Below are 24,773 nucleotides of genomic sequence, written 5' to 3' on the forward strand. Positions count from 1 at the left end.
GTATGGGGAGTCTAGCCTATATGCTGCTTGTGTATACTTCTGTCTTCTCTCTGTTTACTCCTTTCTTCTGTTCCTCTCCAAGCTCCTGCGCCCAGTTCAATTGCTTGTTTTTTGCCTTCTTCTGAAACAGTAGCCTCTCCCTCCAACACGGTCGCCCCCCTTCACTCTGATCTACTATCCCTCTCCCTACCTACTTTATGTCATTTCTCATTTTTTACACCACTGTTCGCCTGTCATCTCCCCTTCTAATCTCTGCTCCCAGACCAATTACTCTCCAGCACATTTTCCCTCTTCTCCAACCCTTCAAGGATTTCCTTAACTCCCCCCCATACCTCCTCACCCCCACACTTCCTTTTTTCCTCTGTTCACCTCTCTTGCCCCCCTGCCCACACAGGCTTCTTCTTACTCCCCTCACTCCCACCATGGATCTTCTCTTTCCTCATACTGCACACCATTGATCCTTTTCTGCAGAAAATGAGAATGGATGGTTCAATTTACATGGGATATTTGTTTAGGGATTCTTCAGGCATAACGAGACCAGTAATGTAAAAAGGCACTTGCCATGGCATGGATAGCAAACCTATACCTATTTCAGAAGGAGTGACCCCAAGGCTTAAACAAACTAGACAAATAAATGTAATCCTGTTGGGGGTTTGTCCCCATAATACAATGTCTGTGCCTAAATAGTCCCAATAAACTTTGTGGTATTAAGAAATAATCACTTCAAGGGAGACCCATCCACTTTAGTTAAGGTATTATTGTTAAATATTTATATTTTAACTTACTTATTGTATAATGTTTATCAAGTGGGGCAAAGTTAATGGAACTTTTGAAACCTGCATGTCCACTTCCTAAAGTTGTACTTCAACTCTTATCAATCCCTATTTGTACAACCAGTTTGTTAGTATGTATATTCATATTTGCAGGAGGATTAGAGGACATATATGTTTGCATTTTAGATTAGGATCTTGTCTTATGCTGTGATCTGTGTACACACAGCCAGGGACCTGTCTCTAGCAATATTCTGACACCTGCAATTGAGGCCAAAATTCCCAATTAAACTATGTTGGAAATGGTCATAAATGTCTCTGACATTGGCGTTAAAGGTTAAAGCAGCACTGAACATTAAATTTCAGTCCTATTCCATTCACAAAATAGTGACTGCTCCTACTGCAGTTTCCAATCTCCAGGACACAATTCAGGCACTGACCAGCTTCGGGGTAATATTCCATGTAGTTCTTGGCAGGGAGCCTTTCCTATTGCTCTTCAGCAACATTTTCCTCTTCTCCCGCACCCCCCACCCTATCACCCCCAAACATTTGTTATTTCACAGTGGAAGTTTCCTAAATGTTTAAAGTGAACGTGGAAAAAAATCTGCAGAGCAGGTCAGAGTTTGATGATACTCCCTACCAAGAACATGAAATTGGAAAGGTACATTTTCTATAGCAGGGCTGTAGATTCCATCAAATTTTCTTTATGAAAGCAATTGGCAATAAGATTGAACTCTCCACTTTAACATGTGGTAGGACTCCTTTCAGTTCTTTGCATAACTGGCTTCAGTCAGGTGGCTTTACATTCCTATGGCCTCCCAATGCTAGTGGATTCAAATAAAGGGTTACCAGTCCATGAAATTGCAGTAGGTATGCATCCATGAAAAGCAGAAATCTGCAAGTCAATGCCATTGCCTGAGATTCTTTCATTCTCCGCAGTCAACCTGATCGTGATACTTGTAGGAGCAACCGAACGATTTTTTGAAGGGATCAAAAGCAAGAACAGAATCACTAGCTGGTGTTATGGCTGTGCTACTAAAAGACTTGGGGTGAGGACCAATACAATTCATCACCTCACCAAGGTTAGAACTGAGCAGAATTCTAGCATGGAAACAAGGCCTTCAGTCCAACTCATCCATGCCGACTAAGGTGTCCCTGAACTAGTCCTACTTTCTGGATTTGGCCCATATCGCTCTAAACCTTTCCTATCCATTTACCTTTTAAACATTGTAATTGCACCCACTTATACCACTTCCTCTGGCAGCTCATTCCATACACACCCCACCCTCTGTGTGAAAAACTTGCCTCTCAGGTTCCTTTTAAATCTTTCCCCTCTCAACTTAAACCTACGCCCTCCAGTGTTAGACTCCTTTACCTGGGAAAAAGACTGTGACAATCCATCTTTTCTATGCCCCTCATGACTTTATAAACTTCTATAAGGTCACTCCTCGGTCTCCTTCACCCCAGGGAAAACAGTCCCAGCCTATACAGTCTCACCTTATAACTCAAGCCCTCCAGTCCCACAACATCCTTGTGAATTTTTCTGCACCCTCACTAGCTTAATCTCATCTTTCCTATAGTATGGCGATCAGAACTGCACACAATACTCTAGGTGCAGTCTCACCAGCAGCAGGTGATGTCAATCACAAAACAGTGGAACTCACTTTGTAATGATCTTCTCAGGCAGCAAGTATTATCTGGGACATATCAAAGATCAACCATTAGTTAAGGATATTATTCTTTTCAAACACAATACATCTTCCAATCAACAAGAACTTGCGCCAACCCTGCAAAAGGCACTTTAAATTGCCTGCATGAGGAGCCATGCCAGATTTGTGTAAAGCACCCTGAATGTGTAATTCCATCATATAGGAAGCCTGGGCTGTTGTACACAATAGAAGGGTGGTGGCTACTTTGTGCGCTCAAGGGCCTTTTCTCCATTAGCTTCTGCAAGCTGGTGGAGGATGTCAGATTGGCTACAGATAGTGGGGAGAATACAGTGGGAGAGAGGGGATGGAGGAGGAGGATACAGTGGGGTTAAAAAGAGGATTGCAGGAGCTGAGGAGGATTGAACAGAGCAGAGGGGTAGATAGAGGATCAGAAAGAGGGGGATGATTTAAAGAGTATTGGAGGAATTTGAGAGAGGATTGGGGAGGATACAAAGGCAGAGAGAGGAAAGGGATAAAGAGGGGTAGAGAGCAATTGGAGAAGTTGTGGAGGATTTCATGGGAATAGAGAGGATTGAAGAGGATATAGGGGTATTGAGAGATCAAGTGAGTAGAGAGGGAAGGAGGGTTGAAGGAATAGGGAAGGGATAGACATGAATAAATAGAAGGTGCGGAGCAGTGGAATAGAGAGTCTAGTGTTGCAAAGAGGATCAGGATAGAGAGGATCGGGGATGTAGAAAAAGATCAGGGGGCAGTAGCATGGAGGATTAGGCTGAAGTCAGAAAAGTGATGGAGCCTAAGGTCATCAGCAGTAGGTTAGGAGTGATGGTAGGAATAAACACAGAGAAAACCTACCTGGAAGACTATCACCTTAAAATCCCTAGCAACACACTTGTTAAGGTTCAGCTACTTTAATGGAGAAGAATACAGGAGTAGAAAAGGACAGAGGGGATTAAAGAGAGGATCGAAACAGGACTCAGCTGCCCTGTTATGGCACATTTCAGCTATACGTGCAGAATAGACTCGCATAAGGAACAACTGTTTGATGTGACTTTTTAAAAATGTATTCATTTTCTAAATCTGAGCATTGCTGAGAAGGCTAACGTTTGATCACCATCCTTAATTGCCCTTGAGAAGGTGGTGCAGGGCTGCTTTCTTGACCTACTGCAGTCCCAGTGAAGTTATTTCCACAATTCTGTTTGGGACGAGTTTCTGGGAGTCAAAACTCAGTGATGATGAAAGAACAGGGATATAGTTCCAAGTCAAGATGATGTGCAACTTGGAGACAAACTTGTAATTTTTACAGGTGGTTCCATGCAACTACTGCCCTTCCTTCTCAGTGACAGAGATTGTGGATTTGGGAGATGTTGTTGGAGCAGCGTTGTTGAGTGACTGCAGTACATTTAGTAGATCGTACACACTATGATAAAACAGTGGTGGATGGAGTACCAATTAAATGGGCTGATTTTTTCTGAATGGTGTGAAGATTCTTGAGTGCTGTTGGAGCTGCACTTATCCAGGCATCTGGAGAGAATTTCATCACACTCATGATTTGTGCTTTGTAGATAGTGGAAAAGCCTTAAGGGTCATGAGTTTACTAAGTCACTGCAGTATACCCAGCCTCTCACTTGTTATTGCAGCCACTGTATTTCCTACCTTGAAAAATTCCCTTTTGGTCCTGGGGGCTGCAATGATCAAACTCCCTTTGTGTGAGGCACAACTCCAATCATTAGACTGTTTTCCGAAAGATGTCACTGACTGTCTACTCCTTATGACTTGGAGCAAAAATCTCTGAACGTAGTTCTATCTTCTCTATCATTCACAAAAACCTGTCCCTGCACCAAATGATCCTGTCAATACTCTTGACATCTACACAATAGCCATCATGAATTTCATTTTGTACACATTAAAATCAATATATTTTTTATCCAACATTGTACTGAATGGGGCAGGTGCCACTGCCTAGTATTCCTGATCATTCTTCTAGCTCATTAGCTCCTTTTGAGTGATATCAGCCATATGGACTACATTATTACAGCAGGTTATGTCCTTCCCATAAGAATATAGCCACACTGGCAATCAATAATCACAGAAGGACCCATAGTTATTGGAGTGAGGTGCATGGGCACATAGATGTCTGACTTAAAGACAATCCATCAACCTTGTCAGTTCCCATCATCCTCCTGGTGCTGGGCATTCCCACAAGGTATAGTTGTCAAATCACCTCATAACAATGAGTTGCTGAATCAGTGCCTGAAACTCATTGCACAATATGCAACAGACTGCCTTAGTTGGTTAGTTTAATGCTTCGGCATGGTTTGTTGAAAGAATGTTTTCAGATCAGATAAATTTTTCTCCATTCTATGTTGTTGAAGATTTTCAAAGTCAGTTTTAAATTAAATAGTGTCTGTAAAAGCATCGATGGTAACTGGTGTTTGCCAGTTGCTTGAGGCCTCTACCTCCATATCCTTATTTGCACGAGGCTGAATTTTAGCGGGCTATTGAATAGTGCGTGTGAAACTCTCAGGCATACTGTCTAGCAGTTCCCACTCTTCAACATGCAGGAGCAGGATCCCAAACTGAGTTTTCCCCAGTCTAGCTCTTGGATTCAGAGGAAACTATGTCCCTCATGTTGCTGAGATCAGTCACACCCAGCATGTTAGGTGATTGAACAGAGAAATTCTTGGATCTGTACAGCTCAGTCATATGTTCCCACTACCAGCTGAGCTGCATAAAAGTGTTTAAAGTATACAAAAGGAGCTATGTTCAGAATGAACAACTAGTCTTCATTCTGGTTCTATAAAGAGTTAAAAATTATGACAGAACAACTGTGAAATTAAGCTTCCTAATCTGAGTATTCATTTCCTATGAAGATGTTAAAACAGATTTAAAAATGTGTAAAGCATTTTTACTTCTACCTCAGCATGTTTGAAGTAACTTTGTGTCACACAGTTTCACAAGTCCTGGTTCAAATGACACCAACCCTCTAAGAGCCTAGTGCCACCAGATGTTTATATCTAGAAGGCATTTGGCCCTTATCTTACTTGTAAAAGTGCTCATATGTTCTTACTTGCAGCTGAAGTCACAAAATAGGAATGGAACCCCTAGCTGTCCTTTTCTACAATCTCCAAGTACAAAACCAATTATGGAGACACAAGAGATTCTGCAGATGACGAAATCTGAAGCAACACATAAAATGCTGGAGGAACTCAGCAGGTCAGGCAGCATCTACGGGGGGAAATAAACAGTTGTTGTTTCAGGTCGAGACTCTTCATCAGGACCGGAAAGGAAGAGGGCAGAAAGCCAGAATAAGGAGGTCGGGGGAAGGGGAGGAGCACAGGCTGGCAGGTGACAGGTGAGTCCACGTGAGAGGGGGAAGGTAGGTGGGTGGGGGAGGGGAGATAAAAGGGAGTGATGTAAGAAGCTGAGAGGCAAAGGCTGAAGGAGGAGGGATCCGGTACAAGAGGATATTAGACCATGGAATAAAGGGAAGGTGGTGGGGAATAGATGACCAGGTCGTGAGGGCGGGGGAGGGGAAAGAGAAGGGATGAAGGGGTCACAGGAATGAGGGAAAACAAAGGGGGGGGGGGATGGAAAAAAAGGGAGGGGGTGAAGAGGGAAGGGGTTACTGGAAGTTAGAGAAATCGATGTTGAGGCCATCAGGTTGGAGACTACCAAGGCGGAATACAAGGTATTGTTCCTCGAACCTGCTTCTGGCCTCAACGCAGCATTAGAGGAGGCCGTGGATAGACATGTCACTATGGGAGTGGGATGTGGAATCGAATTGGCTGGCCACCGAGAGATCCTTGCTTTTGCAGTGGACAGAGCAAAGGTGCTCAATGAAGCAGTCACCCAATCCGCGTCAGGTCTCACTGATGTAGAGGAGGCCGCACCAGGAGCACTGGATGCAATAAATGACACCTTTGGATTCACAGGTGAAGTGGTGCCTCACCTGGAAGGACTGTCTAGGGCCCTGAATGGTGGTGAGGGAGGAGGTGCAGGGACAGGTGTAGGACAGCACTTTGCACGGTTGCAAGGATAAGTGCTGGGAGGGTCATCGGTGAGGAGGGACGAGTGGACAAGAGAGTCATGGAGAGAGCGATGCCTGTGGAAAGCGAAGAGGGTGGGGGGAGAGGAAGATGTGTCTGGTGGCATCATACTCTCTCCGTACTAATCCTAATCTTATGATCAAACCCGCAGACAAAGGGTGGTGCTGTTGTAGTCTGGCGGACTGACCTTTACCTTGCCGAGACCAGACGCCAACTCTCAGACACCTCCTCTTACTTATCCCTCAACCAGGACCCCACCAAAGAGCATCAGGCCATTGTCTCTCGTACTATGACTGACCTCATCACCTCTGGAGATCTCCCCTCTACTGCCTCCAATCTCATAGTTCCCCCACTGCCCGTTTCTGCCTCCTACCCAAGATCCACAAACCTAACTGCCCCGGTAGGGCCTTTGCCTGCTCCTGCCCCACTGAACTCATGTCCTCATATCTCAACTCCATTTTGTTCCCCTTGGTCCAATCCTTTCCCATCTACATTGGTGACACTTTGAATACTCTCCATCACTTCAACAATTTTCAGTTCCCTGGCCCTGACCGCTTCATTTTCACTATAGACGTCGAGTCCCTGTACACTTCCAACCCCCATCAGGAAGGCCTTAAGGCTCTCCGTTTCTTTCTTGATAACAGACCCAACCAGTTCCCCTCCACTACCACCCTTCTCCATCTGGCAGAACTGGTACTCACCCTCAACAACTTCTCTTTCAGCTCCTCCCACTTTCTCCAAACCAAAGGTGTAGCCATGGGCATTCACATTGGCCCCAGCTATGCCTGCCTTTTCCTTGGCTACGTGGAAGAGTCCATGTTCCAAGCCCACACGGGTAACACTCCACAACTCTTTCTCTGCCACATTGATGACTGTATTGGTGCTGCTTCCTGTACCCATGCTGAGGTCGTCAATTTCATCAACTTCACCACTAATTTCCACCCTGCCCTCAAATTTACTTGGTCCATCTCTGACACTTCTCTCCCCTTTCTGGATCTCTCTGTCTCCATCTCCGGAGGAAGATTAACCACAGACATCTTTTACAAACCCAATGACTCCCACATTTACCTTGACTACACTTCTTCCCACCCTGTCACTTGTAAGGATGCCATCCCCTTCTCTCAGTTCCTCTGCCTCCACCGCATCTGTTCCCATGATGAGGCTTTTCATACCAGGGCATCAGAGATGTCATCTTTTTTCAGTAAACAGGGTTTCCCTTCCACACCATCAATGCAGCCCTCACCCTCGTCTCCTCCACTTCCCCTATCATTTGCCCTCACCCCATCCCCCCTTCCTGATATAACAGGGACAGGGTTCCCCTTGTCCTCGCCTACCACCCTGAGAGCCTCCGTATCCAACACATCATTCTCTGCAACTTCCTCCAACTCCAACAGGATTCCACCACCAGGAAAGCCTTCCCCTCAGCCCCCCCACCTTCCGCAGAGATCGCTCTCTCTGTGACTCACTTGTCAACTTGTCCCTCCCCACCGATGACTCACTCAGCACTTATCCCTGCAACCGTACAAAGTGCTACACCTGCCCCTACACCTCCTCCCTCACCACCATTCAGGGCCCTAGACAGTCCTTCCAGGTGAGGCAGTGCGCAGGCACGGTACAGTAGCAGTTAGCGTAACGCTTTACAGCGCTAGTGACCCAGGTTCAAATCTGGCCACTGTCTGTAAGGAGTTTGTACGTTCTCCCTGTCTCTGCGTGGGTTTCCTCCGGGTGCTCCGGTTTCCTCCCACATTCCAAAGACGTACAGGTTAGGAAGTTGTGGGCATGCTATGTTGGCGCCAGAAGCGTGGCAACACTTGCGGGTTACCCCCAGAACACTTGATGCAAAAAGATGTATCTCACTGCGTGTTTGATGTACATGTGACTAATAAAGATATTTTGTCTTATCTTAATCTGAGGGCATCATTTATTGCATCTGGTGCTCCCAGTGTGCCTCCTCCACGCTGGTGAGATCCGACGCAGATTGGATGACTGCTTCGTCAAGCACCTTCACTCCATCCATCACAGAAGCAAGGATCTTCCGGTGGCCAGCCACTTTAATTCAACATCCCATTCCCATACTCACATGTCTAACCACGGCCTCCTCTCCTGCCATGTTGAGTCCAGACACAGGTTGGAGAAACAACACCTCAAATTCTGCCTTGGTAGTCTCCAACCTGATGACCTCAACATCGATTTCTCTAAGTTCCAGTTCCCTCTTCCCCCCACTTTGTTTTCCCTCATTCCTTCTCTTTCTCCTCCTTCACCCTCATGACCTAGCCATCTATTTCCTACCTCCTTCCCTTTATTCCACAGTCTACTGTCCTCTCCTACTGGAGCATTCAGCATGGTATTAAGAACCCCAAGCTCAAGCATCAGAAGCACATAAGCTCAATGTCAATGACGAGGGGATCACATCATCTCCTTCCTGCTACCCACCAGCCTGCCCACCATGCACCTCCTGCATCATCTGTTGCAAAATCTGTGGTTCGCACCTTGGCCTCATCGGCCACCTCAGAAACCACAGAATGGAATCAGAGGGACTGCTGAGGAGACCTTTTTTTGGTCTGTATCCCCAAGTGTCTTGATATTCAGCATTTATGTAGAAAGCCACTTCAGGAGCAAATGGGAAGATGCTTTTAGAGGTACATTTATGTTAAAAGGCTATTAGTAATGTGCTGAATTTCTGTTTTGCACTGGTGGTGAACGTATACAATGAAGTAGTCATTGTAGCCTGATCTCACCCTCAGGAGGGACAAGAGTCTCTCATTCATTGTTGTACTCACAGCTTCTGTGCCAGTGTTCACTGTGACTCTGAAAGGATGATGTGGAAACCTCCAGTGTTTCCTTGCAGGGCCTGAAGGGATACTTGTACTCCTTCTAACCAACAAGGGAACAAGTCTAACCCCTTCAAGATGTCTTAATACCTGGCCCTTCTTAGCTACAAGTTGGTCTGTTAAGTGATCTTGGTTTAAGATTTCACTAAGGTCCCAATGATGTCATCAGCGCTCAGCATGCAAACTTAAAGAAAGACCCCATGCCTTCAAGCAGCCACCCCTTTAATCCGCTCAAAACAACAGGTTAAAATTTCTCATGAAAATTAGCACCACTGATAGAGGCAAGTTCCAACTTCTATTTTAAGTGCTAAAATCAGCCTCAACATCTTTATCTGATGTCAGCCAAGTACACGTTCAGATTTATAGCCAATTAAATCTTTCTAATAATGTAGCTATGTGTAATTTATTCCATTAGATCTGATACATAATATTTAAGGAAATAATATACAATATTAATAAACGCACTGGCAATACAGAAGATATCTACAGTTTATCTAATGCATGGTGCAGCAACCACCAGAGGCTACATTCTCTGTACTAATTAAAACTTAATATGAACCTTGAGCAGTCAACTGGCAGGGAGAGATATCGTCACTGCAGAGAAAAATTTAATGTTTGATCTCAGAAATAAGCAGCAGCTTATGGCTTCATCCATTTCACTCTCCAGTCGTTGTTTTAAATTTTAGTTTGAATTAGTGGTGCACTGTAAGTTATGACATTCATGTTGTTTAATATACGAGTTTGGTTTGTTTATGACATATGTTGCTTTTGTCTGTTATTACAACATGGCATATTAAATTGTCATACTGTTTATATTTCCTTGTTGTAGCGGTTGCTACCGCGGAATGAACACAAGACGGGAGTCATAGAATTTCAGAACAGAACTGGTTTATTTTCCCGCCTTGCGCGGGCCTTTTAAGGGAGACTGTTCCCGCCCAATGCAACCGGCAATGACGTATATGCTACGTCATCAAGTCTTTCCCGCGCCGGGTTCTCCCCGTCGCTCGGGAAAGACGAAGGCCCGCCGCCATCTTGGGCCTCGCCGCTCCGACGCCGTATGACCCGACTGCCGAGCCAGTTCGCTTGCCCAGACGGTGAGTTGCTACACAACCCCCCCCCCCCCCCCCCCCCCCCCCCCCGATCCAGCGATACAGTCCCCAAGGTCCGCGGGCTGTGCCAGCTGCGCTTAGGGGATCGGCCTCTGCGTCGCGGCATTGAAACCTCGACCGGTTGTTGCAGATCTAAATGGGCTGGTTTGAGGCGGTCCGTCGTGAAAAACCTGTTCCCTGCCCCAACATCCAAAATAAAGGTGAGATCTATTATTCCTGATGACTCGGAATGGTCCCTCATATGGTCGTTGCAACGATGCCCGAGGTGTGCCCCTGCGACCGAAAACAAACTTACAGTCTCGTAGTTCTTTGGGCTGACAGGATGGGGCTTGACCGTGCCGCGAGGTGAGGATCTGGGCCAAGTTGCTGAGCTTCTCGTGCAGTCTTTGTAGGACTGCTGGGGGTTGTTCCCCTTGGTCTCGAAGGGCAGGTATGAAATCCCCTGGGACAACTAGGGGCGTCCCGTACACAAGCTCAGCTGACGAAGCGCGGAGGTCTTCTTTGGGGGCAGTGCGTATGCCGAGCAGGACCCAAGGCAGTTCGTCAACCCAGTTAGGACCCTTCAGGCGGGCCATCAAGGCTGATTTCAGATGGCGGTGAAAACGTTCCACCAACCCATTTGATTGAGGGTGGTAGGCCGTGGTGGTGTGCAGCTACGTCCCCAGCATGTTCGCTAATGCAGACCAGAGGCTGGAGGTAAATTGTGTGCCTCTGTCTGAAGTGATGTGAGCTGGAACACCAAAACGTGAGATCCAAGTTGTGAGCAGCGCCCGGGCACAGGAATCAGTCGTGATGTCGGATAGAGGGGTTGCCTCTGGCCACCTCGTGAACCGGTCCACATGGTAAGGAGGTACCGAGCCCCTCTTGAAACCGGCAGAGGGCCTACGAGGTCGACGTGGATGTGGTCGAACCTTCTACAGGTAGGCTCGAATTGCTGTGGTGGAACCTTGGTGTGTCGTTGGATTTTCGATGTCTGGCAGTGCTGACAATTCCTGGCCCACTCTCTGACCTGTTTGCGCAGGCCATGCCAGACGAACTTGCTGGCGACCAGCCGGACAGTGGATCTGATGGATGGGTGCGCCAACCCATGTATCGAATCGAAAATGCGATTCCGCCAGGCTGCAGGAACTATAGGGCGGGGTTGACACTGCTGCGATGTCGCAAAGGAGGGTCCTGCTGACCAGGGCCAACCAAGAAATCTTGGAGCTGCAGGCCCGAGATTGTGGTTTTGTAGCTGGGCAGTTCGTCGTCGGCTTGCTGTGCGGCAGCCAGGGCCTTGTAGTCGATACCCAGGGACAAGCTGTGGATGGTTGATCTGGAAAGTGCGTCAGCAACGACATTGTCCTTCCCAGAGACATGTTGGACATCCGTTGTGAATTCGGAAATATAGGACAAATGTCTCTGCTGACAAGGTGACCAGGGATCAGAGGCTTTGGAGAAGGTGAAGGACAAAGGCTTATGGTCAGTGAAGGCGGGTGAAAGGCCTGCCTTCCAAAAAGTACCGGAAATGCCGGACCGCCAGGTAACAGCGCTAGAAGTTCCCGATCAAAAGCGCTGTATTTCAGTTCAGGTGGTCTAAGGTGCCTGCTGAAAAATGCTAAGTGTTGCCAACTGCCTTCGATTAGTTGTTCCAGTACCCCACCCACCGCGGTGCTGGATGCGTCCACCGTGAGGGCAGTTGAGGACGTCTGTCCTAGGGTGTACAAGCATCGTGGCGTTTGCTAGGGCGTCCTTGGCCCTAACGAAGGCAGCCGCAGCCTCGTCGTTCCAGGCGATGTCCTTGCCCTTACCAGCCATCAGCGCGAACAAAGGGTGCAGGATACGGGCTGCTGTAGGGATGAACCGATGGTAAAAGTTGACCATCCCAGGAATTCCTGTAGGCCTTTGACCATACTGGGGCGGGCAAAATGGCGGATAGCGTCCACCTTGGCAGGTAGGGGTTTGTTGCTCCGTCGCTGGTGATTCTGTGGCCGAGGAAATCGATAGAGTCAAGTCCGAATTGGCACTTGCCGGGTTGATTGTGAAGCCGAAATCAACGGAGACGGGAATACAGCTGACGGAGGTGGGAAAGGTGTTCTTGGCGGTCACGGCTGGCGATTAGTATGTCATCTAAGTAAACGAACACGAAGTCCAGGTCTCGGCCTACCGCGTCCATCAGCCGCTGGAAGGTCTGAACGGCGTTCTTAAGGCCGAATGGCATTTGAAAGAATTCGAAAAGGCCAAATGGGGTGATAATTGCAGTTTTGGGGACGTCATCCGGATGGACCGGGATTTGGTGGTATCCCCGAACGAGGTCCACTTTGGAAAAGATGCGGGTCCATGCAGGTTCGCTGCGAAGTCCTGAATGTGAGGGATGGGATAGCGGTCCGGGGTGGTGGCGTCATTCAGCCTGTGGTAGTCGCCGCAGGGCCTCCACCCGCCGGTGGCTTTGGGGACCATGTGCAGGGGGGAGGCCCAGGGCTGTCTGACCTGCGAACAATCCCCAGCTCCTCCATGCGACGGAACTCTTCCTTTGCCAGGCGGAGCTTGTCAGGAGGTAGGCGTCAAGCTCAGGCATGAAGTGGTGGCCCTGTGGTAATGATGTGGTGTTGGACCCCGTGTTTGGGCATAGAATTCGTAAATTGAGGTGCCAAGACTGATGGGAATTCAGCTAGGAGCTTGGTGAACTCGTTGCCGGACAGGAAAATGGAGTCCAAGCGTGGGGCTGGTAGGCTGGTTTCTCCCAGGGGGTAGGTCTGGAAGGTTGTGGAGTGGGACTAGCCGTTTCCCTCACAGGTTGACTAACAGGTTGTGGCCCCGAAGGAAATCGGCTCCTAGGAGTGGTCGGGCGACGGTGGCAAGGGTGAAGGTCCAGGTGAAACGGCTGCCGCTGAATTGTAACTGAAGTGTACGGGTACCGAAAGTCCGTATCGTTGTGCCGTTTGTGGCATTGAGTACCAGACCTTGTTGCCTGTTACGAGTGTCGCGGCCAGTCGGGGGCAAAATACTGACCTCTGCTCCAGTATCAATGAGGAAACGCCACCCAGACTGCTTGTCCTGAAGGAATAGGAGGCTTTGTCGGTGGCCAGCCGCCATAGCTGTTAGCGGCGGCTGGCGCTGGCATTTCCTTAACTTGCAGGGTGGGCGGCATCGACGGGCCTCCGCGCCCCACCTCTGATGGTAGAAACACGGTTGGTTGGCAGTGTCGTTGTCTGTGTTTCTGGGGTGTGGTCGCCCGGTTGCCGGGACTGGTTCAGGCGGGCGTTGGGCTCGCGGCCTGGTAATTTGGCCGATGGACGAACCGTGCTCGCGTTTGACCTTCCACAGGATGTCTGCCCGGGCAGCCACCTCACGAAGGGTTTCTGAAATCAGCGTCGGCCAACAGCAGGTGAATGTCATCGGGTAGTCATTCGAGGAAGGCCTGTTCGAACATTAAGGCAGGGTTTGTCCCCTCGGCATGCCAGCATCTCATTCATTAGCGTGGATGGGGATCTGTCCCCTAGGCCATTGAGATGAAGGAGGCGGGTGGCGCGCTCACGACGGGAGAGGCCAAGGTCCGAATCAGAAGGTCTTTGAAAGCCGGGTACTTATGTTCCTCCGGAGGGGACTGGATGAAATCACTGACCTGGGCGGCTGTCTCCTGGTCCAGAGAGCTGACCACATGGTAGTACTTTGTGGAGTCGGAGGTGATCCACCGAAGGTGGAATTGCGCTTCGGCCTGGTGAAACAGATGCTGGACGAAGCGTCCTAAAGGTGGGCAGCTTGAGTGCCACTGCGTTGGATGTTGCGTTGCTGTCCATTGTGCGGGTCCAAAATCCGTTTGGACCGTCGGGGTCACCAATGTAGCGGTTGCTACCGCGCAATGAACACAAGACGCGAGTCGTAGAGTTTCAGAACAGAACTGGTTTATTTTCCCGCCTTGCGCGGGCCTTTTAAGGGAGACTGTTCCCGCCCAATGCAACTGGCAATGATGTATATGCTACGTCATCAAGTCTTCCCTGCACGCGGGTTCTCCCCGTCGCTCGGGGAAGACGAAGGCCCGCCGCCATCTTGGGCCTCGCCACTCCAACGCCTTGTGACCCGACTGCTGAGCCGGTTCGCTTGCCCAGACGGTGAGTCGCTACACTGTAATATTTCTAAAACATGGCTAGAACTCTACATTCAAATGAATAATGGTGAAATGAAGCTGGAATAATTAACTCTCTGTAAATCAAATACTTTCTTGGTTGTTTGTTAATCTCTGCCCTTTATTCAGGTCACCCCGCAGCACACACCAGTTTCTGATGTAGAAGGCAAGGAGGGGAATTGTTCCCAGGTTTCTACCACCAGGATTGCCACTACTAAAGTAAGTACTATTCAACTACAATTACTATGACCAAATCTCGCACATAAACACATTTAATTAAGAATACAATTGCAAGAAGCTTCACAGAGACATAAGGAAATATAGATGTGTTAGCAAAGATGGAGAATTAAAGAATGGAGATCAAAGGAAGTGGGAACATTTAAGGAAGAAATTCTGAAGTATGGGTCTACTTAGGTTAATGCAGGTAACTGCTACAGAGTATGATAGCTGCATCAGGGTATAGTTTTCCTTTTTAAGGCAGATTCAAGATGGTAATGACACTAAATGAGAAGGAAGGTTGATGAGTTGGCATGGGCCAGGTTGGGTTTGGTGAGAATAGAGTTCCTGAAAGGTGTGAGGTGATAGACACATTGCTATGTTAGGGAAGGACAAGGAAAATAAAAGGTTAAAGAGGATGGGAAAAGGAAGATGGCTGGGTTAGGAAGTCAAAAGTAAGAGAAAAGTATACAGTAAGTGGCAGGGACCTTAGGAGCATTGATGTACAGAGGGATCATGGGGTGCAAGTCCATAGCTCCCTGAAAGTGGCAACATAAGTAGAAAGGGTGGAAAAGAAGATGTATGACATATGTGCATTCATTGTTCAGGGCAATTGAGTATAAAAGTCAAGAAGTAATGTTGCAGCTGAATAAGAAATTGGTTCAGTCACATTTGGAGTACTCTGTGCATTTCTGCTCACCACATTACTGGAAGGACATGAAGACTTTGGAGAGGTGCAGAAGAGGTTCACCAAATGTTGCCAAGATTAGAGAGTATTAGCTATAAGGAGAGGTTGGACAAACTTGGGTTGTTTTCTCTGGTGTGTCGAGGCTGAGGAGCAACCTAATATCAAATTATGAGAGGCAGAGATAAGGTAGATAGTCAGATTATTTTTCCCAGGTTGGAAATATGAGAAGTCATAGGTTTAAGATGATGGGGTGAAAGTTTAAAGGAAGTTTCAAGGCAATTTTTGTTTTACACACAGAGAGTGGTAGTTGCCTAGAACTCACTGCCAGGGGAGGTGGTGAAGCAAATATGAAAACAATGATTAAGAGGCATTATGAACAGGGAGGGAATTAAGGGATTTAGACTATGTGCAGGCAGTGAGATTAGTTTAAATTGGCATTATGGTTGGCACAGATGTCATGGACCAAAGGCCTGCTCCTGTGTTGTACTGTTCTATGTTCTATGAAGTGCAGTCAAGGGGCACCATAAGTGGACATAGTGAGTTTGGTGATATATTGGAAATGCAAAGACACATGAAGAAAGCCATACTGGTCTAGAAATTGGGTTGTGCAGCACAATGTGCAATCCCAATGCTAGCTGAAGACCTTTTGAAGATCAGCGACAATGCAAGTTGCAAAAAGCCTCCAGCAATCATTCCAGCTCTTCTGTGTATCTGGTGGGCCAAAGCAAAGGAGGGCCTGGACAGGCATATAACCATGTCCAATACACACCTGGATGTTGGTTCTGTAATTTCACTGTACATGTCTGGCCCATGCCATCTACTGGCCATGTGCAAAAGCAGACTTTGGGCATGCTCAAGAAGCCTGTTTCAGTGTGACAGAGGTGACCAGGTTTGGCTGATGCTGAGAACCTGCCTCAAAAATGTCTCCTCTAAGATGGTTCCATTCCCAATCCACTCTTGGGCCCTCAAACTACCTCAATCATAAACCTGATAACTCCATCACTCAACTACCAGGAGCCACTCACAATTATTTACCAATCCCAACCACTATTGATTCCCAGGCAGTTTAGCTCCAGGCAAACAATCTAATTAAAATGGGATTAATGTAGGATTAGTGCATGAGTGGTTGATGGTTGGTGGGAATGGTGGGCTGAAGGGCTTGTTTTCCCGCTGCATCTCTCAATGACTCATGAATCCCCATCCCCAACCCATTCTCTCTACCAACCACCAGCCCCCACAATTCCTTCAGGATTGCAGACCTCACCCCTTTGATTCCCCTGACTTAATCCAACATAAATCACGATAACAAGGAATTTCCAGGTAAAAATACCTACTTCCCACCGCAAGACGGAATCTTCCATAGTGGAAGTCTTCCACTCCCTACTACTAACACATATAGGACAAGCTTTAATTTCTCTTTCAATGATGGCTTTTTGTTTTGTGCTGGTGGATTACATGAAGAACCAATTGAGCCTAACCTCAGAAAGTAAGCTACAGTTTTAACACATCAGCTGGCAACACCGTCAGGTTGCAGTCAAATAAAACAAGAACTGCAATGTCAACAGTGAACTATGCTGAGAGGTTAACAATATTGCACAGTTCTATTCAGCTACTGAACAGGATCCTTTTAGTTGATGAGTTGCTTTATAGCTTTGCAACAAGGTTGAAGTCTCTTCATATCTACACGTCAAATAAACTTCAAACAGTTTTTCCACAGAATACATTATTAGAACATTAATATTTTTCCAGATCTTCATTTAGTTAAAAATACCAAAGTGACACTGTCTTAATGGTTGATAGACTGTCTTGTTTAACCTGCTGCCTAATTAACCTCAAGTAATTGTGCCTATATTTGAATATATTTGCATCATAATCAGTTTCACATTAACTTTGATGAATAAATTCACTTACAAATTACATTATCTTTTATTTTAAAACTTAAAATGAACAGTTGAATTTGCTTTTGAACAATTCAGTTATTTGTCTTTTCAACCAATACTTGCATTTTGATGGAGGTGAATTTACAGTATGGAAAATAAGACTACAATACTAAGTTTAATCTGTTTTATACATCATGGACATTGTGCATGCAGCTACTGTTCTGAAGTCACAGGATACATAAAGCCAAACAGCCAAAACACACTACAGTAATAAAGTCAGAAGTCAGTAGTCAGCAGGATATGAATCAACAAATAAATCAGTGAGTGCATGCAACTCTGATGTTTGCAAGGACTCAAACCTGTTCTCATCATGCAGGTTATCTTTAATTCCTTGGATCTTGCAGCACATTAATTATCCAATATTCTATAAGAAAACTTCTATCCATCAATCCTGGCAGTCTTTTTCCAAACAACCCAAGTGAAGATTATTTATTTCATTGAAGAATTGCCAATTAGTTACACATAGGTATGCAGCTCCTTGTTTTAGGTTCTTTTGATGCTCATTCAAGTGATGACTTCAAAGTACTTTTACATTTTACAGTTCTGCTTCTGGTAATGAAGGTAACTATTCCCTGACTTTGCTTCCTTTTATTAATCATTTTATCTAGCATTAGTTGCTTCCGACATGGTACACTGTTCTACCAATGCAACCTTAAATGGCTTAAACTTGTAACTTTGAAGTAATCTCTGCATCCTCTGATATGAAGGTCTAACTCACTAAAAGTGAGTGCAATTTCCACTGTCTTAAAAATAATAGGCTCCATTGATGACAATTCTGGAAATAATGTTTTTTTTTTGTTGTTTACCGCAGGGTTACACCACTTTCATTTACAACTTCTCAAATTGATCTGTTTTCTCACAATGCCTCATTACTACACTCCTTTGCTTTGCAGCAGCATCCATTTTACCATTTAATTTCTCCTGTATTCTTCCTCATCACAAGCCTTCTCTTCTGATCTCACCACTTGTACCCAACCCTTCTCCCTCCATCTTAAAAGTTGTTTGTTGCTAACAATTTCCAGTTCTGATGAAAGATCATCAACCTCAAACTGTTTCTCTCTCCATAGATGTTATCTGGTTGCCTGTTCAAACGTGCATTTTCCCTGTTATCTGTTTTTATTTTTAACATGCGGGGATTGTTCTGTTAATTCAGAAGGTTACCACTTGTGAAAGCTGCAAGCTCTGCACATAACTTATTTTTTAATCACAGTTTCACTCTGCCCAAAGAAAACTGGACATACCAGCCACAATAAAACAGCAAAATAATTCTAGTGTTGAATAACTTTCAGCCATAAAGGAGTGACCACAGACTGCAGTTTCATCTTAGACTTCTGATAAATTCATTAATCTGAAACCGCCTAGCTATATTTACTACATGGTTATCATTTCTTAACCCATTGTGGCATTATTGTTTCATTATCTCAATGTTGCTCAAAGTTTATTTATTTAATATGGTCAGAAAATGATAATAAAAGTTCATAAAGTATTGAAAAAGCACAATGGATCAGACTTCTTAATTGGTTTAAAGAAATAATTGTCAAACAAATAATAGAAGGCTACAGTAATTCTGTGCTCTTCTGGTAATTCATTAACATATTGCTCACACAAAAGCGCACAAATTATTCTGGATTAGGCTAATATGATTTGACCACAATATGACCTGCCATGTATGTAGCAGAATTCTCCTTCACAGATAGAGCAGAGAGAAAGAAGAAATAGATGAAGAGTAAATTAATACCCATGCAGAAAATCGCACATCAGAGATAATGATGTTAGATGGCCTCACCTAAAATAGGCAATCAAAAAAGTCAAGTAAAGATGCAGTTATATAGAAGAGGACTGGAAATGAACAAGTAAACCTATGATCATCTCTATTGGGCTCTGTTGCATGATGGACACCACCAACCTGCCTTCCTGTAAAAGAACAAATGTATTGTTTTCTGCTTTGTGTTGGACTGAGTGTGATTAGGATCCCAGTGGGCCAACAGGATATGAATCACTGAACTACAGCTGTCTAAAGAAATCAACAACAATTCAGAGTTTAAATATTAGAACTATGAAGATACCTCATACCACTTTTATGGGTCACTATTACTAATTAACTCCAGCTTCTGGCAAAACGCTAATTTACAGCTGCTTACCAAGTAAATACGACTTTAGTTTTGGCTGCTACAATAAACTATTTTACCATAAGGAAAGTTTCCAAAGTCAAATTCAACATCTCTGAGGGAATTTGACTAATTATCATGTTTTTGATGCCAGTCTCAAGATGAATCCTCTTCCTGGTGTACTCAGATGAAAGTCATATGGTATCAAAAGATTCTAAAATTATTACTTTCATCAAATTTTAATAGCATCCCAATAGTAAAGAGCCCACATGTCCACAGAATCTTTTCTTGATTGATGTGATCATTCTCAATAACTGTTGAATAGTTGTCTAACAACATATATTTTGTACACTGAATTTAGACATAAGCAGATTCATTTTTCATTTTAATGTGGGAGCAATGTTTGTAGCTTACCATATTGAATGACTATGGCAGAAATCTAATGCAGATATTATTTGCCTGAAGAATTTTCTGGCCTCCTTTGGTGTCAATCGTCCTTTTTTCACAAGATAATCAAAGAGCTCTCCCCCAGAAACATGTTCTAGCACCAAATACCTGAGGAATGAAATAACACAAAATAAGAAAAGTAATGAGAGACTATCTGAGGAGCTATGTAAATATAGCATCTTAAACATATTCCTGTTGAGAGGCTCTATCTTAATGAAAAGGACAAAATGTTACCTGATTGCCCACTATTATGGCTTTAAAGTAAATGCCATTTTGTGTTAAAAAATAATGTATGTAATGCAAAGACATCAAGAAATTAACCTTGGAGACACAATAGACTGCAGATGCTGTATCCTGGGGAAAAAAAAACAAACTGCTGGAAGAACGCAGTAGGTCAAACAGCATCTGTGGAGGCAAAGGGATAGTCGGCATTTCAGGTTAAGATCCTGAATCAAGACTTAACCTCAACATTATCAGAGAATAACCTACCTTCTTTGACAAAGGAAGTGAATCTTTGAAACATACTTACCCACAAATGTAGTATCTTAGTTTATTAATTAATAGGAAGTGTCACAAATCCACAAAAGTCAAAATCTGTAACCACATTGTATAAAGGATCACAGGACCCACTCCACTCTTCTCTTTACCAAAGTTATCTGTACTTTTGTGTTGTATTTGGAACTGCTCCAATGATGGTTCAAATATTGAAGAATTGCAGGGTATACTGTAAATGAAGGATATAAACGACGGAAGATGATGGCCTAACAGGTAATGTTTATGAATAATAGTGTTTTGCCACTACATTAGTGAAAGTGTTAACCCATTTCTATCAAAAAGCTTTACAACAACATTAAAACAGTGGGCAGAAATGTTAGAATATTTCCATTAATATCAGCAATATTAATTTCTAGGCTTTAGTACCAGAAAGGGGGATAATTAAGACAACTATACATGAATAAATAACATTTTAAAAATAACTGATTTTCCCCAAAACATGAAGGTTGAAAATTTAGATAAAACATATTTCAAATATGGAGAGCTTTCCACAGAACAAGCAGATGTTGCTAGGGACAGTTCTTCCGTAATGGGATTTACAGAGAATTCTGAAGGCACTACAACAAAATAAAATATGTTAATAACTAATTATAAACGTAATAATGCATTGCCAGAACTATGGTTGTAAATACATTTTAAAGAGGTTAATTGTTTGCCTCCATTTTTTAAAAAAGTAGTTGAGAATACTGCTGAGGCAGAATGGAATCCCAGGGTGCCAGGAAACTGGTTCATACTTGGTGACCTTGCCTGGTTGTCATGCTGAGACGGCAAATTCGGAAACAATGATTCATGTACTTAATAGAGTTTTTATATTTTCATAATAAAGAACCTTGGGAACAGAACTAAAATACTGAATTGCATGCTGTCCCTTGCTTACTTTGACTGGGACTGCTGGGAGTCAAGGCCAATAGAGAACAACAATTTGCAATTACCATGACTAACAGTGAGAGAACTGCTCTATATACCCCTAGAAGTCAGTGCCTTTAAGCTACAGAAAGCTGTTTGTAGTAGTAGTGCTGTCTAGTTGACCTCCATAACACTTCTTCAATGTACAAGTTCCTTCAAACAGTTTCTATCATGTAGCAAAAAGCAGAATGAAAAGAGTAGAATGCAAAGAGGGCAGGAACGAGGCCTGCTATCTGTCACCACTGCATGGTGAATTATTGCAGAAGGAGATAAGAAGAGAGGGAGAAGAACTAACATATATAACAAGGCAAAAAACAAAACTAATGAAAATGATGTTATACAGCAAAGAGTTTCTTGACCATATCATGCCAATTTCTTAAAGCTTTGCTATGACATATACAGGAGTAGGCTACTTGGCACCTCAAGCCTGCTCCACCATTTAATAAGATCATCATTGATCTGACAATAATCTCAAATCCACATTGCTGTCTGCCTATGATAATCTTTCAACCCTTTGCTTATCAAGTATCTAATTCTGCTTTAATAATATTCAAAGACTATGCTTCCATCACCCTTTGAGGAAGAGAACACTCAAAACTTAAGTGAAAAAAATCAATCTTTCTTCATAAGACAACCCACCCATTTCAGGCATTAGTCCGGTAAGCCTTCTGTAATTAGGGAGAACAAACACCATACCCAGATTTTATCTCACCAATACGCTTTGCAACTTAAGTATAACCTCCATACTTTTAGATTCAATTCCCCAGCAATAAACAATAACATTGTTAACTTTCCTAATTATTTGCTGTAGCTGCATACTAGCATTTGTATACTAGAATAACCAGATCCTTCTGCATGTCAGAAGTCTGTAATCTCTCACTGTTTCGAAATTATACCTTTTGTAAAACTTTCACCAAATGCACACTGCCCTTTACGTTTGGCCAACCAGAAAAGTACCTATTTATGCCTTCTCCATTGCCTGTTGGCCTTGGATATGGCACCTTGTTTTCCTTTATCCACAACTCCTTCTAAGAACTCAAGTAAATTGGTCACAGAGGATTTCCTTGTCATGATACCATGCCAAGTTTGTCCGATTACCTTGACTTTTTCTGAGAGCATTGCTGTAATGTGTTTACTAATAATATCTAACATTTTCTGCAAGACTGATGATATCAAGCTAATTGGCCTGTATTTCCTGCTTTCCATCCCACTCTCTATTTGAATAAAGGAATTACATTTGTTGTTTTCCAATCAAATGGAACATTTGTGGAGATAAAAGTTGTAAATTGATGTTTTGGGTCAAGACCCTTCATCAGGAGTGAAAGAGAACAGATTGCCAGCATATAGTAGTTTGAGGGAGGGGTGGGACAAAGGTTTATAGGTGGAATCAGATGATTGGGGGCGGGGGGGGAATGAGCAGATGGAACCAGGTGGGGGAAGGAGAGAGGGGAAGGGTTGGGAAAGGTAAACAAAGGGAGAGAAATTTCATTGGACCGGAGAGTGTGTGTGGGAGGAGCTGTGTGTCACCTGAAATTGGGAATATGAGATTTTCTTCTTCTAATTTGCCTTTGGTCTCACTGCTGCAACAGAGAAGGCCGAGGACAGACAGGTCGGTGTGGGAATGGGAAGGGAGTTAAAATGACATGTAACCAGAAGTTTGAGATGGCTGTTGCAGACAGAGCATAAGTGCTCCAAAGAATGATCACCTAGTCTATGCTTGGTTTCTCCAAGGAGGTCACATCATGAGCACCAAATGCAGTATACCCAATTAGAAGAGGTGTACGTGAATCTTTGCCTCACCTGGGAGCGTTACTTAGATCATTGAATAACAGTGAGGGAGGAGGTGGAAGGACAGGTATTACACCTCCTATGATTAGGGGAAAATACTAGGGGATGGAGGAGGGGTGGGTGAAAGGGATGAGTGAACCAGGAAGTCACAAAGAGTATGGTCACTGCAGAAAGCAGAAAGGGTGTTGAGGGGTGGGGATAGGGAAAGATGTAACTGTTGGTGGGATCACATTGGAGCTGCTGGAAGTGGCAAAGGATATGTTGGATGTAGAGGCTGGTGAGGTGAAAGGTGAGGGTGAAGGGAACTCTATCGCTGGGGAGGAGGGGGCGCGAGCAGACATATGGGAAATGGCGGAAAGGCGTGTGAGGGCTCCATCAATAATGGCAGAGGGGAAGCCACATTTTAGGAAGAAGAAAGACACTTCTATTTTGTCCACCTGCACTGCACTTTCTCTGTAACTGTAACACTACATTCTGCATTCTGTTTTCCTTTTTACTACCTTGATGTACTTACGTATGGAATGATCTGTCTGGATGGCACACAAACGAAAGCTTTTCACCATATCTTTTCAAAGCAGCTCATCAAATTATGGCATTTTCGATATATACTCATCTATTTATTTATACTTTATAGTAGAAATCAAAAAGAGCTGCAATGTCCTTTGGAGGAGACTGAAATATTCTACTTACTCCACCCAATTAAATACACAGCTCAGGAAAAAAAAGCTAAAAAAATTGTTAACACTCTTAGTGGAAATTTTCTGTATAAAAGATTTGCAATATAAAGCAAGCAAGGGAACAATATGTTCAGAGATGGAGCTCAAGCAGTTTCAAAACAGCATGTAATACTTTATGATTGCGTAGTCTATATGGGGCTCAATTTAGAAACAAAAGGAAAGAAACAAATTATGTGAAGATTACAGCTCTACAGTCCTGGTTATGGAAAAATATCTTGCTGCTTTCATAATTGTTAATTCAACAGGAAAATTTCATTTGTCCTCTGATGACCTGGCTTTTACACAAAAGCAGATTGTGATGGAGATGCTTGTACAATTATTTATACCGCATGTGTGGAGGTTATTTTGAGACATTTTATTCTGCCAAAATTACCTTGGATCGATTGTGTGCCAAAGTTGACAGCTGTTGGAATCTCACTTTATATCAGACAACTGATGAGCTTACACTGCAGACAGAAGTAAAACTACAATTCTCCTGTTACTCAATCCCAATAAATGTAAATGTTGCCAAAAATTACTGCAGAATTAAAGGGAAATTATTAATTTTACTGTGAGATGCATTCCTATTTTCTGTTTCTTTCCCACTTTTAGGCTGTCCCTCTCCTTACACCGAGCGTTTCTCCATTTACTTCCTCACTCCTAATTTGTTCCTGGTTTATCCTCTTCTCCACCACCAGCCTACTTAACTATCCGTTCTTCCTAGTCTGTTCTCATTTGTCCTCACTTGAATGAGGATTCATGTAGTAAGGTACGACTGGTTCACATTTTCCACAATTTCCACTCTTTTAGTTAATGTTTATGCAATAAATTCTATACAATGAATTCAACTAAACAAATAGGGACTATTGTATTGAGTA

General features: G+C 44.2%; 1 protein-coding gene across 8 annotated transcripts in view; it reads right to left on the reverse strand.

Annotated features, from left to right (window-relative positions):
* LOC127577661 (serine/threonine-protein kinase BRSK2) overlaps nt 1–24,773 on the reverse strand; it is a 773,538-nt gene that overhangs the window by 279,860 nt on the left and 468,905 nt on the right. For all 8 annotated transcript variants that reach the window (XM_052029044.1, XM_052029045.1, XM_052029037.1 and 5 more), the window contains one exon: nt 19,898–20,038. In XM_052029044.1, coding sequence (XP_051885004.1) covers nt 19,898–20,038 — 141 coding nt within the window. The remainder of the gene's footprint in view (nt 1–19,897; nt 20,039–24,773) is intronic.

The sequence above is a fragment of the Pristis pectinata genome, chromosome 14, assembly GCF_009764475.1.
Source record: "Pristis pectinata isolate sPriPec2 chromosome 14, sPriPec2.1.pri, whole genome shotgun sequence".
NCBI lineage: Eukaryota > Metazoa > Chordata > Chondrichthyes > Rhinopristiformes > Pristidae > Pristis > Pristis pectinata.